The 12,674-nt window shown below is 41.1% G+C and overlaps 1 protein-coding gene across 4 annotated transcripts in view; it reads left to right on the forward strand.

Moving 5' to 3' along the window:
• Positions 1-12,674, forward strand: part of NCBP1 (nuclear cap binding protein subunit 1) — a 61,815-nt gene that overhangs the window by 32,520 nt on the left and 16,621 nt on the right. For all 4 annotated transcript variants that reach the window (XM_075603141.1, XM_075603155.1, XM_075603148.1 and 1 more), the window contains 5 exons: positions 2,422-2,491; positions 3,703-3,918; positions 4,259-4,356; positions 10,025-10,088; positions 10,633-10,743. In XM_075603141.1, coding sequence (XP_075459256.1) covers positions 2,422-2,491; positions 3,703-3,918; positions 4,259-4,356; positions 10,025-10,088; positions 10,633-10,743 — 559 coding nt within the window. The remainder of the gene's footprint in view (positions 1-2,421; positions 2,492-3,702; positions 3,919-4,258; positions 4,357-10,024; positions 10,089-10,632; positions 10,744-12,674) is intronic.

Consider the following 12,674-nt stretch of genomic DNA (forward strand, 5'->3'; position numbering starts at 1 on the left):
CTCTCCAAAGAAATTTATTTATTTATTTTTATCCCCCTTCCTTAGTGGGAAGCAGTGGATTTCCAGATCTGAATCGCGGTAATTTCAGCTCCAGTGATTTCATGCTTCCCGAGATAGTCATGTGAAAAACAAGTACACTCTCTTTGAATTCAGATGAACAACACATGACATATTACACCGTGTCTTGATTTATTTAACAAAAATAAAGCCAAAATGGAGAAGCTATGTGTGAAAAACTAAGTACACCCTTACTACTGCTTCCATAGTAATTAAGATGCTAAGTAGCAGACAGGTGCTGCTAATCAAATGCCCTTGATTAATTGATCATCAGCAAGTGTGACCATCTCTATAAAAGCCGAAGTTTTAGCAGTTTGCTGGTCAGGAGCATTCAGGTGTGTGTTAACACAATGCCAAGGAGGAAAGACATCAGCAATGATCTTAGAGAAGCAATTGTTGCTGCCCATCAATCTGGGAAGGGTTATAAGGCCATTTCCAAACAATTTAAAGTCCATCATTCTACAGTGAGAAAGATTATTCAAAAGTGGAAAACATTCAAGACAGTTGCCAATCTTCCCCTAGTGGACATCCCAGCAAATTCACCCCAAGGTCAGACTGTGCAATGCTCAAGAGAAATTGCAAAATACCCAAGAGTTACATCTCACAATCTACAGGCCTCAGTTAGCATGTTAAATGTTAAAGTTCATGACAGTACAATTAGAAAAAGACTGAACAAGTATGGTTTGGTTGGAAGGGTTGCCAGGAGAAAGCCTTTTCTCTCTAAAAAGAACATGGCAGCACGTCTTAGGTTTGCAAAGTTGCATCTGTACAAACCACAAGACTTCTGGAACCATGTCGTTTGGACAGACGAGACCAAAGTGGAGATGTTTGGCGAAAACCAAACACAGCATATCAGCACAAACGCCTCCATTCCAACTGTCAAGCACGGTGGTGGAGGGGTGATGATTTGGGCTTGTTTTTGCAGCCACGACCTGGGAACCTTGCAGTCATTGAGTCGACCATGAACTCCTCTGTATACCAAATATTCTAGAGTCAAATGTGAGGCCATCTGTCCGACAGCTAAAGCTTGGACGAAATTGGGTCCTGCAACAAGACAATGATCCCAAGCACACCAGCAAATCTATAAAAGAATGGCTGAAAAAGAAAAGAATAAAGGTGTTGCAATGGCCCAGTCAAAGTCCAGACCTCAACCTGATTGAAATGCTGTGGCGGGACCTTAAGAGTGCTGTGCATAAACAAATGCCCACCAACCTTAATGAACTGAAGCAACGTTGTAGAGAGGAGTGGGCCAAAATTCATCCAACGATGTGAGAGACTGATGAAGTAATCGTTTTCTGTATGACTTTAAGTTATTGCTGCTAGAGGTGGTTCTACAAGCTAATGAATCATAAGGTGTACAGGCATACCCCAGTTTAAGTACACTCGCGAGTAAGTACATATCGCTCAATAGGCAAATGGCAGCTCACGCATGCGCCGGTCAGCACGTCCTGAACAGGAATACCAGCTCCCTACCTGTACCGAAGCTGTGCGCAAGCGGGGAGACTATAGAGCCTGTTACAAATGTGTTATTTACATCAGTTATGCACGTATATGACGATTGCAGTACAGTACATGCATTGATAAGTGGAAAAAAGGGAGTGCTTCACTTTAAGTACATTTTCGCTTTACATACATGCTCCGGTCCCATTGCGTATGTTAATGCGGGGTATGCCTGTACTTAGTTTTTTCACACAGTGCTTCCCCATTTTGGCTTTATTTTTGTTAAATAAATCATGACACAGTGTAATATGTCATGTGTTGTTGTTCATTTGAGGTTGTATTTACCTAATTTTAAGACCTGCTAAGGAACAGATGATATGTCCTGATATGTAAAACCATGGAATTCAAAGAGGGTGTACTTTCTTTTTCACATGACTGTACATCCATAGGGGGTGCCGGTAGCAACTCCGCCGGTTTAAATGTCCTGGTCACGTGAGCCAATAGGAATCTGCAAGGGATGATGTAGCTGTATCCTATTGGCCCACGGGACATTTAACCCGCCATTATGATAGCCCCAACTAGCTGTCAGAGCTGTTACCGTCGCCACTTTTTGAGGTAAATATCTCGGGAAGCAGGGGAGTCCCCGAAGTTGAAATTAACGCAGTTCAACTCCACAGACCCCATGGTTCAAACGTATTGCTCACTGCATTTTTTTATATTTTAATATGTATTAAGAACTAGCCAGAGACTAGAAAATTGCAAATATTTTTAGCCAGCGTGATATTGATATATAATGTACCTGTATGGGATCCTTGTGAACATTATTATTGGTGCTATAAAAGTCATGAAAGTAGCAATAAATGTCAGGCCACTAAGTGAAGTCCTTTTTATGAGTACATTGACATATTTAACATTTCTTTTTAGACAACGTCAGAAGATTCATGTGTCCATGTTACAAGTCTGGTCAGCAGAAAAACCACATCCACAAGAAGAGGTAAGTAAGTCCCCATCTACTTTGGTATTCACTGCTAAAATATTGCAGTATGTGTATATATAATTTATACCGAGTATATTATATATAACTGGATTTTATTGCATTCCAAAAAATAATTTAGCACCAATATATAACGCAGTAAATTTATTCCTGTGGGATTCCTGAAATGGATTGTACAAGGACAAATATTCAATCTATTAGTGGGGATATCTAAAAACTGAGGATAAAATTGGCACTGCTTATTCAGTGCTTCTATTAATCTATAATTTGAATACACCTAAATGTTTTTGTTGCTGCATAATGCAGAACCAAAAATGTAATGTTAATGGAAACCTCTAATGTTATGAGATGTAGTCAAAGGATAAAAATTTAGAAAACTGCTATGTATAGCTCTGCAATTCATAATTAAGCCTTTAAATGTACACAATCAGATTTGAACTGCATAAAACATTAAATTTAAAATTATTTTTTTTGGTTTAATTTCCTGATGGGTGACACTAAAGCTTTTTTCTGTAGAGTTTGTATTTTAGATTATAGCCATTCAGGCTTGTTAATTGCTGCGGCTTAAGCCTCCAATCCAGTCTATCAATAGAATGCTTCCTGAGTTCTTACATTTCCCTACCCTCAGGAAAGATTGACATAGACAGGCTAAGGGGCTCTGTCCCTAGTAGTAGGTTTCCTTGCTTCTTTTATAAAGCAAAGGTGGAACTGCTAAACCATTCCAACATTTTAGCATGTAGAAAAAAAACATTTTCGGAATAGAAACACCAGAAGTGACTGGAGATGTGCGATGACGCGCGCCAAAACACAAATTGCCTGATGTCTCTGAGGCTGCTCTTGGTGCGCGCGCATGAAAGAGCGCGATGGCGTGGCCGCGATTTGAAGAGCCAAAAAAAGTTGTCTTTTCAAGCGCAGCCACATGACGTCCGTGTTACGTTAGCGGTTCAGCTAATGAGGGCGAACCAGCTTTGTGACGTGTCAGCCACGCCTCCCCAATCTCCTGCACCCTAGTTCACAGATCGCTTGGGCTGCAGGAGTGTGTGAGGCTATGCGCTCAATCGCGCGCTGGCAATATAATTTTAGCCTTGGGCAGATTCATCAAGTGCTGGTAGGGTTAAGGGCACGGATAGTGTTTACAGCATTGACTTCAATGAGTCTGCCTAATCATTTCAAATGATTAGCCATAACTGAATATTTGTTTTTTGTTTCAGTATTTAGACTGCCTGTGGGCACAGATTCAAAAGTTAAAGAAAGATCGCTGGCAGGAAAAGCACATTGTGCGGCCATATCTTGCCTTTGACAGCATTCTATGTGAAGCTCTTCAGCACAACCTGCCTCCATTTACACCACCTCCTCACACAGAAGATTCTGTCTACCCAGTGCCAAGGGTCATTTTTAGGATGTTTGACTACACTGATGCACCAGAGGTACCCAATGCCTTTCACGTTGGCCTTGAAGATAATGAGACATGAATAACCCGAGATCCCTGAGATTGGAGACTGTGTTCTTGTTGTGGAATGGCTGCTTACGTCTGCATAGTGCATTGGGATTTGCCTTGAACACAACCATTTGTAGGGCCATTAATCAGTGGGAAATATTAAGCACTGTATTTCTTTAAAGTACTCTGCAAGTCCTTATTTTTTTAAATGTGTTTTGGTTTGTACTCATTAACTTTATATGTGGATTCTGGAACACTGCATGGGAAATTATGTATGTGTGCTGGAAAAAAAAAATCTCTTCACATACCAGTTTTAACTTTCATTGCAGGGTCCAGTTATGCCAGGAAGTCATTCTGTTGAACGTTTTATCATAGAAGATCATCTTCATTGCATCCTTAACTCACATTGGCGAGAGAGAAAATCTTGGTATGTGCATTTTCATGTCATCTAAAACATTTGATTAAATGTCCTCCAAACAAATCTTAACTTTAAATGTACAGGCTTACTTGAAGACTAGTTCTGATTAGTCACTTGTCTGACCTAATGTTTTCTTTCCGTCAGCACTTTCCGGCAGCTATTGCTTAATTGGACTGCCGCCACACTGAGCTGATAAACCCGACATCTTCTCCTCGCACTTCCCATCCTTCACTTCTCAAGCCTTTTCAAACACACTTTTTTTTTTTAACGCCAAGGTGGATGCTATCCACAGTTAGATTCCTTCTGTCCCTTTTCTCCATTTAGAGTTGGACATTTTTAATCAATTTTCTCTTCTCCCTCTTCCAAACGGTTAGCATGTCAAAACCAATCCACAATCGACCAGTACATTAAGCGACAAAGACTTGGGTGGTTTGGCCGCATCTGCCGTATGGACATCACCAGACTACCATACCAGTGCCTCAACACCACATGACCCATAGGCTGGAAAGTGTACCGATATGATCTCAAACTGTTCCACTTCACAGTAGCCAAAGCCCAAAAAGCCGCCCTAAATCGATAAATGGAGCGGAATCACTAGAGACATATTGAACATCCTGCTGCTGGCCTCCACAACGCATCGCTCATTACCTTATAAAAGATGACGCAATGTCGTTTACGGAGTATATACCATATACCTCTACCAAATGCCCTCTCGATCACAGTTCCTCACACCTTATCAAAACTCTTACTCCTGTTTGTATCTCACCCGTATCTTCAATTCCTTCCTGTCCTCTGGCACTTTTCACTCATTCTTTGAGCATGCAGCGGTCACACCTATTCTCAACCACCCTGGACCCTTAACAACTAACTACCTTCAAGGATCCCTCCTGCCTTCAATACTGTCAATCGCACGCTATCCAGGTTCTCACCATAGCTCTCCTATCGCACATTTTCAGTCTCTGTTACTACCATATTTTTGTCTCCTGTTGATCGGTCTATTGGTGTACCTCAGGGCTCTGTTCTGAGACCTCTCCTTTTCTCACTCTACGCACTATCACTTGATGACCATCAACTCTCTTGGGCTTCGATATCTCTATGCAGATAATACACAGATATTTATCCACTGTTACCCTCACTCCTGCAATCCAGTCCCAAGTGTTGGATTGACTCCTGGCTATATCCTCATGAATGGTGCGCTGCCGCCTTACACTTTATCTAAAACTGGGCTCCTCATATTTTCCACCTAAACCTGGCCTTATATCCCCTTTACCATCACAATAAGCGTTACTACCATCAATCCTGTAACCGAAGTACGTTGCTTAGGTGTGACATTTGACTCCCCCTTCCTTGTCCATTCACAGCAAGGCAAAAATTGGTCGAATCGTTCTCTGTAATGCCACAGTCCGCCCTTTACGCTGCCTCACAACTTTCTCCTTTGCAATCTATCCAAAATTCTGCTGCTAGAATAATTTCCCTTTCTCTCAAAATAGTCTGCATATCTCGGCCTTAAATCCCCCTCCTGGCTTCCCATCAAATTTCAGATCAACCATAAAGTTCTTCTTTGTACCTTTTTTTTAAGGCTCTCCATTCATCTGCTCCTCCCTACGTATCGGCTTTGATCTCTCACTATGCCCCTGCTTGTTTTCTGCACTCTACCCATAACTGTCTCTTCTTCACCCTTCACCTCTACAGTAAGTCCGGGTTTTATGACGAATGACTTATCCGACGCTGTCCAATGCATCCCTATGGGCAGTTTTACGACACAAATGGCTTATCCGATGCTCTTATGATGCTTTGCAAAGTTTCAACATTATGTCAATCAGAAGGCTGCAGTTATGGAAATAATCAGATCAGTTTGTGTGAAGGTTTAGTGGTGTGTTTAGGCCTTTAAACATGTCTAACAGTTTTATTATACAGTTCTGGATTTAATAAATAGAATCTTTACATCATATGTGTACTGCTTATCTTATTGCCTATGTAAAATATTTGGTGTATTTTAGTGTTAAAAATGCCTTCAGGAACGGAACCTTTCATTTATCCAGTGTTCCTATTGGAAAATGTGATGCACTTTACGACGCTTCGCTATCCAACGCCATTTTGAGTAATGCATTGTGTCAGATAACCGAGGAATGCCTGTACTGCTCTCTTGCCTTTTCCCTCACTGCCCTATCTATACCAGTGGTACTCCCTCACACTCGGTATACGTTAAGCACATTCTTTCCCCACCTTTTTAATGAAGCCTCGAAGCTCTCCTCTTAATTTAAGTATTTAAATAGCTTGAACTCATAGCTACTGTCCTACACCCACAGTCACCTAACCATTATTGTGGCCCAGCACTGTCATTTGCGGCACTTATTCCCTCACATCCTATCTCTGTTTGTCTCCAAACATACCCCTTGGATTGTAAGCTCTCTGGGGCAAGAATTTCCTTTTCTATTTTGTGTGTCTGTGTGTATTATAATTCACTATATTGTCTCTTTTGTCAAACATAAAGTACACTGTGGGCACTACATAGATACATACATACATGCATGGATTCATACAAAAACATTCTCTTCATTTCCCCCTTTCCTCTCTCTAGCCACACCTCATCTCATTTTCTCTCTCGTTTCTCCCCTACTTCTCCATCTACCCCTCGTTTCTGCAGAAACCTGCACTCTATTAACCTACCAGCCATTGATTGTGCTTTACGCTCCTCCCTCTCCTCTCTCAGTTCTGCTACAGACCCTGTCAACCTGGTCAGAAACTACAACTCTGCCTTATCCTCCTCTCTTGATATACATGCCCCGCTTTCTCTCTTCCGCCCTCGCCTTTCTAACCCCATACACTGGCTAAATTCCCACACGCGCATGCTGGGCTCCTACACTCGTTCCTCTGAACGCCTCTGGAGGAAATCTCACACTTGCAGACTTCCTTCACTACAAATTTATGCTATCCTGTTTCAACTCTGCCCTCTCTCAGGCTAAACAAACCTACTTTACTTCACTAATCAACACACACATCTAACCCACGCCGACACTTCTCTGTCTTTGACTCTCTACTCAGACCACCCTCGGCTGCCTCCTCTTCTTCCTCCATCTCACCTCAGGACTTTGCTGACTTTTTTAAGGAAAAGGTGGAATCCATACGTCAGTACATCCCATCTGTTGCCTCCTCCCATCCCACACCGCTTCCCAACTCTCCTCCTGCCTTTCTTGACTCTTTCTGCTTTCTTGGAGGAGGATGTGTCACTGCTGATCTCCTCTTCACCCTCTACCACTTGCCCTCTTGATCCCATTCCCTCCCATCTCCTAAAACCTCTTGCTCCTTCTATAATCCCTTTACCCACACTGATATTTAACTCTTCCCTCTACTCTGGTACCTTTCCATCCTCCAAGCATGCAACCGTTATACCATTACTCAAAAACAGTAAGCTTGGCCCTACCTGCCCTTCTAACTATCGACCTGTCTCCCTCCTGCCTTTTGCCCCAAGCTCCTTGAACGTCTTGTATTCTCTCGTTTGCTCCACTTTCTCAACACCTATTCTCTCCTAGACCCTCTACAATCTGGCTTCCGCACTGCTCACTCGACTGAAACAGCCCTCACTAACATAACCTCCATGCTGCCAAAGACAGAGGTCATTACACACTGCTCATATTATTCGACCTCTCTGCAGCATTTGACACCGTGGACCACCCTCTTCTCCTCCACATTCTCCATACTCTCGGTATTCGTAACAAAGCTCTATCCTGGATCTCCTCGTTCCTCTCCCATTTGTACTTTCAGTGTCTCTTCTGCCAACACATTCTCTCCCTCCATAGATCTCTCTGTGGTTGTACCCCAGGGCTCTGTCCTGGGACCTCTTCTCTTTTCTCTGTACTCACTTTCTCTAGGTGACCATATTGCATCTCTTGGGTTTAAATATCACCTCTATGCTGACGACACACAAATTAACTTATTAACCCCTGACCTTACACCTGCTGTACAGACCAAAGTTTCGGAATGCCTCGCTGCGATATCATCCTGGATGGCCCTCCGCCGATTTAAACTTAACATGACAACAACAGAGCTCCTCATACTTCCTCCCAAACCTGGCTTTACTACCTCCTTCCACATTATTGTTGGAAGTACCATCATTCACCCAGTATCCCAAGCATGCTGCCTAGGGGTCACACTCGACTCCTCTCTCACATTCTCCTCTCACATTCAAAACGTCTCTAAAACCTGTCGCTTTTTCCTCCGCAATATAACTAAGATACGCCCTTTCCTCTGTTGCTCGACTACTAAAACTCTGACTCAGGCCCTCATTCTCTCCCGTCTCGATTACTGTAACCTCCTGCTGTCCGGCCTTCCTGCCTCTCACCTGTCGCCCCTACAATCTATCCTAAACGCTGCTGCCAGAATCACTGTACTCTTTCCTAAATCTGTCTCGGCGTCCCCCCTGCTGAAATCGCTCTCCTGGCTTCCTATCAAATCTCGTATCACACATGCAATTCTCCTCACTTTTAAAGCTTTACACTCTTCTGCCCCTCCTTACATCTCAGCCCTAATTTCTCGCTATGCACCATCCCGAGTCTTGCGTTCAACTCAAGGATCTCTTCTCTCTAACCCCTTTGTATCTAAAGTCCTCTCCCGCCTTAAACCTTTCTCACTGACTGCCCACACCTCTGGAATGCCCTTCCCCCTCAATACCTGACAATCACCCTCTCTATCCACCTTTAAGACCCACCTTAAGACACACTTGCTTAAAGAAGCATGAGTAGCACCATAGATATTACTAGACACATGATACATAAAGCTTGGCCCCCTGCAGAATCACGTACAAAAATGCCCTCCTACTGTCTCTGTACGTTCCTCCTACATACCAATTAGATTGTAAGCTCCTCGGAGCAGGGACTCCTCTTCCTAAATGTTACGTTTGTCTGAAGCACTTATTCCCATGACCTGTTATTTATATTATATTATTTGTAATTAATTAGATTACCACATGTATTACTACTGTGAAGCGGTATGTACATTAATGGCGCTATACAAATAGACATACAATACATGGATGCATACACGGATGGATGGATTGCATGTCATGTCCCAGAATCCCTTGCTGCAGTGGAAGCACTATATGCTAGGTGACAATGGTGAAAGGCAGGGTTGCAGACCTGTCCAAGACATGTGAATGTGCTCACAAGTGATATTTTTATTTGCTATACGGTGGAGATTTCTTGTAGCCTTGTTAACCCACCATAATTTAAAATGTGTATTGTATATACATACCCTGTAACAGGTTTATTATAATACACAGGTAAACAGATTTGAGAGTTTTTTGTTTTTTTATAGAAAAGCTTATTGTTAAATATATAGCTATTGGGACCTCATGATCCGTGTTCTGTAGAACTGCTCAGTTCTGTGTCTTCATATATGCGTGGATTTTACGGTCCTTATCTCTCTTTGCCTAACTTGTTCTTAAATTGACCTAACAAGGAGTCTTTTACATTATTTTTGAACTGCTGAAAACAGGAGTCTGCTACTCCAATTCTGTGCCCCTGTTTAAAATAATTTAATTAGTCTGAAAATTTTAATTTGTTCTCATTTAGGTACCTCTGCTTGAAACTATTTTGAAAGCTTTCATCCAATTGTCGCATTTCATTTGACTTTTGAAACTAGTCTATACTGCAGTCTGATTGATATTTTTGTTTCATAGTGCTGCTCAACTTTTAAGCTTCCTGGGGAAGAACAAAATTCCCTTGAACTATCACATAGTTGAGGTATGTATATTCTTTTCGCAGAAGGCAGTGCATGTTCAATATGGATGTAAGGTTGTATATCATCTTAAAAAATTACTATTGCAATTGTTAATGTATAGTGTACACGTCCACTAAACTCTAAATATTATGGGTAATGAAACAAGATGTGCGTTTTCTGTTTTTTAAGATTTCATTACCTGTTTTTCTGCGATGTCTATTTTAGCGTGGACTGCACTGTGTTGTGGCTTTTGTAAAAAGATGTTAAATTTGTGTTCGACAAACACCCACATCCAGATTAAAGTAATTTTGTGTACGTCGCACAAAAAAATGCAAAAATTGCCTGCACCTTATTTATGCAGTTCTCTATGGAACATAATATTGGCAAACCTTATTTGAATAATGCTTTGATTAGACAAGATAAGTAACCATGAAGAATTAATTTTATTTTGCTTCATGTTTAATCGGTATGATTTGTTAAATGTATATTTTGTTTGTCTCTAAAGCAGTTTTAATTCTACCATACCTCTTCCGCCCCTCCCTCCCCCCCCCCCCCCATAATCTCCAGGTTGTCTTTGGAGAGCTGTTTCAGCTTCCAGTTCCACCGCATATGGATGTCATGTACACAACATTGTTAATTGAACTTTGTAAGCTGCAGCCTGGATCTTTACCACAAGTTGTATCCTTTCTTTATAAGACTATGTAAAGTAACTAGCATGTTTCTGTTTGTCTACTTTTTGTTTGTGTGCAACAGTCCTGAAGCCAGAAAAAGTTCCCTTTAATGGGAGTGTGGTAATATTTACAATCTTCCATAGAAAAGTGTATTCCCTGAACATGTTCTAATGTGGCATGTTACATAAATAGATGAAGTTGAAAAAAGACACACGTCCAATCTATGCTAAATTTAGACGACGGATACTTTATCCTATATTTGTGCCTAGTGTATTGATCCAGAGGAAGGCAAACAAAAAAATTCCAGTGAAATATCATCTAATGATATCTCATCAATCAGATTACTCTCTAGATCAGGGATCTGCAAAGTCTCAAGGAAGAGCCATTTTATAAAAAAAAAGTATTTCTCCAAAATATTCTGAGCCGCAACACATATACTGTAAACACTAGTAGGAAAATACTGTATGAGCATTAACATACGACAAAATATTTGGAGGAATAAAATGCATCTCGCAATAAGTCCCTTTTATTTATTTTCATTGTTTTTCTCTGCAAAACGGTGTCATTTACAAAAAACATACATACAAAAAAAGGAGCTTAGGCCCCATTGCGTGATTCCGTAAATTGTAACAATTTATTGGCTCCAAAAAACTCCAAACTACTCGCAGGTGTAGCTGAATAAAAAGCATTTTTAGTCCACATTTGGACCATTCCTTGGGTGCCAGGTAAAGACTATCAGGAACACTGCTTCCTTATCCAGCCAGTGACATGCACCTGCTTCCAGTCGTGCTGTGATCACACACCGCTCTTCCTCCAGAACGGAGTACAACAATATAGTTCCTAAGCTCCCTGGTTCCCCCGTGGCAAATGCTAGGAAAAGTCCCACAGACAAGTGCAAAACCGCTCTACGTTTCATCGGTAACGTTCCGACTTCATCAGCGCTGAAACATGAGGGCACTACACACCCCTATATTTACTCCCTGATGATTATACAAAATCCAAAGCACATTTCAGATTTAACCCCTTCAAGTGGGTTTTCAGGGCTAAGAGTGTGGGAGTAGTTTATAAACAAAACACAAAATAAAATACAATAATTGGAGGGGCAAGGAGTTTAAAATTGTGAAATATATATATATTTATTTATTTTTACATTTATTTTTATTTTAATATAAAAATAAATTAAAAAAAAAAAAGTTATAGCAATAGTTTCTCCAATCAGATTCTGCACCATTACCCAAAACCTCTTGTATTTTCGGGCAGAACCATCAGATATGGCCCATATCCCCCACCCCTCCGCAACCTCAACATAAATACGTGGTCCCCAGGAAAATCTGCCTCGGTCTCTGGGGAGTAAGATACCATCTATAAATTATTTTGTATATATTCTCCTTTGTTATTGTACATATAGATGTATTTATTGCATTGTCCCAAATATTCTACCAATCCCCTCTTGTGATTTCTATCCTGAGCCCATTGCTCCATATATCTATGGGAGTAGGAGATATTATCCAGAGGAGAGATCCTGATATAGAGTAGAGATAAGACCCCGTTGATATTTTCCAACTCTACATAGCTCCTCAAATACCATACACTCTGGGAAAATCCCATTTGGGGAGATCTGCTTAACATAATGACAGACCTGTAGATATCTAAACACCTCAGAGCTCGAAAAGCAGTACTTCTGACAGAATTCCCCAAAGTTTATTAGTTTATTCTTAGAGTAAATCATCAATATCTTTGATACTCTTGGACTTCCACAAATCAAAACTATTGGTGTGCAATCCTGGGCCCAATTCTGGGTAATTAAAAATAGGGACAAGTCACAATGGTTCTGATATCTGATATTGTTTTGACCCATTGCTAAATCTTAAGTGTAAATCTTATTACCGCCAAGTCAAAATAACCTGGTCTGGATTGTTTAGCAATCTTTTCTTAAGA

Source organism: Ascaphus truei, chromosome 1 (assembly GCF_040206685.1).
Source record: "Ascaphus truei isolate aAscTru1 chromosome 1, aAscTru1.hap1, whole genome shotgun sequence".
Taxonomy (NCBI): domain Eukaryota; kingdom Metazoa; phylum Chordata; class Amphibia; order Anura; family Ascaphidae; genus Ascaphus; species Ascaphus truei.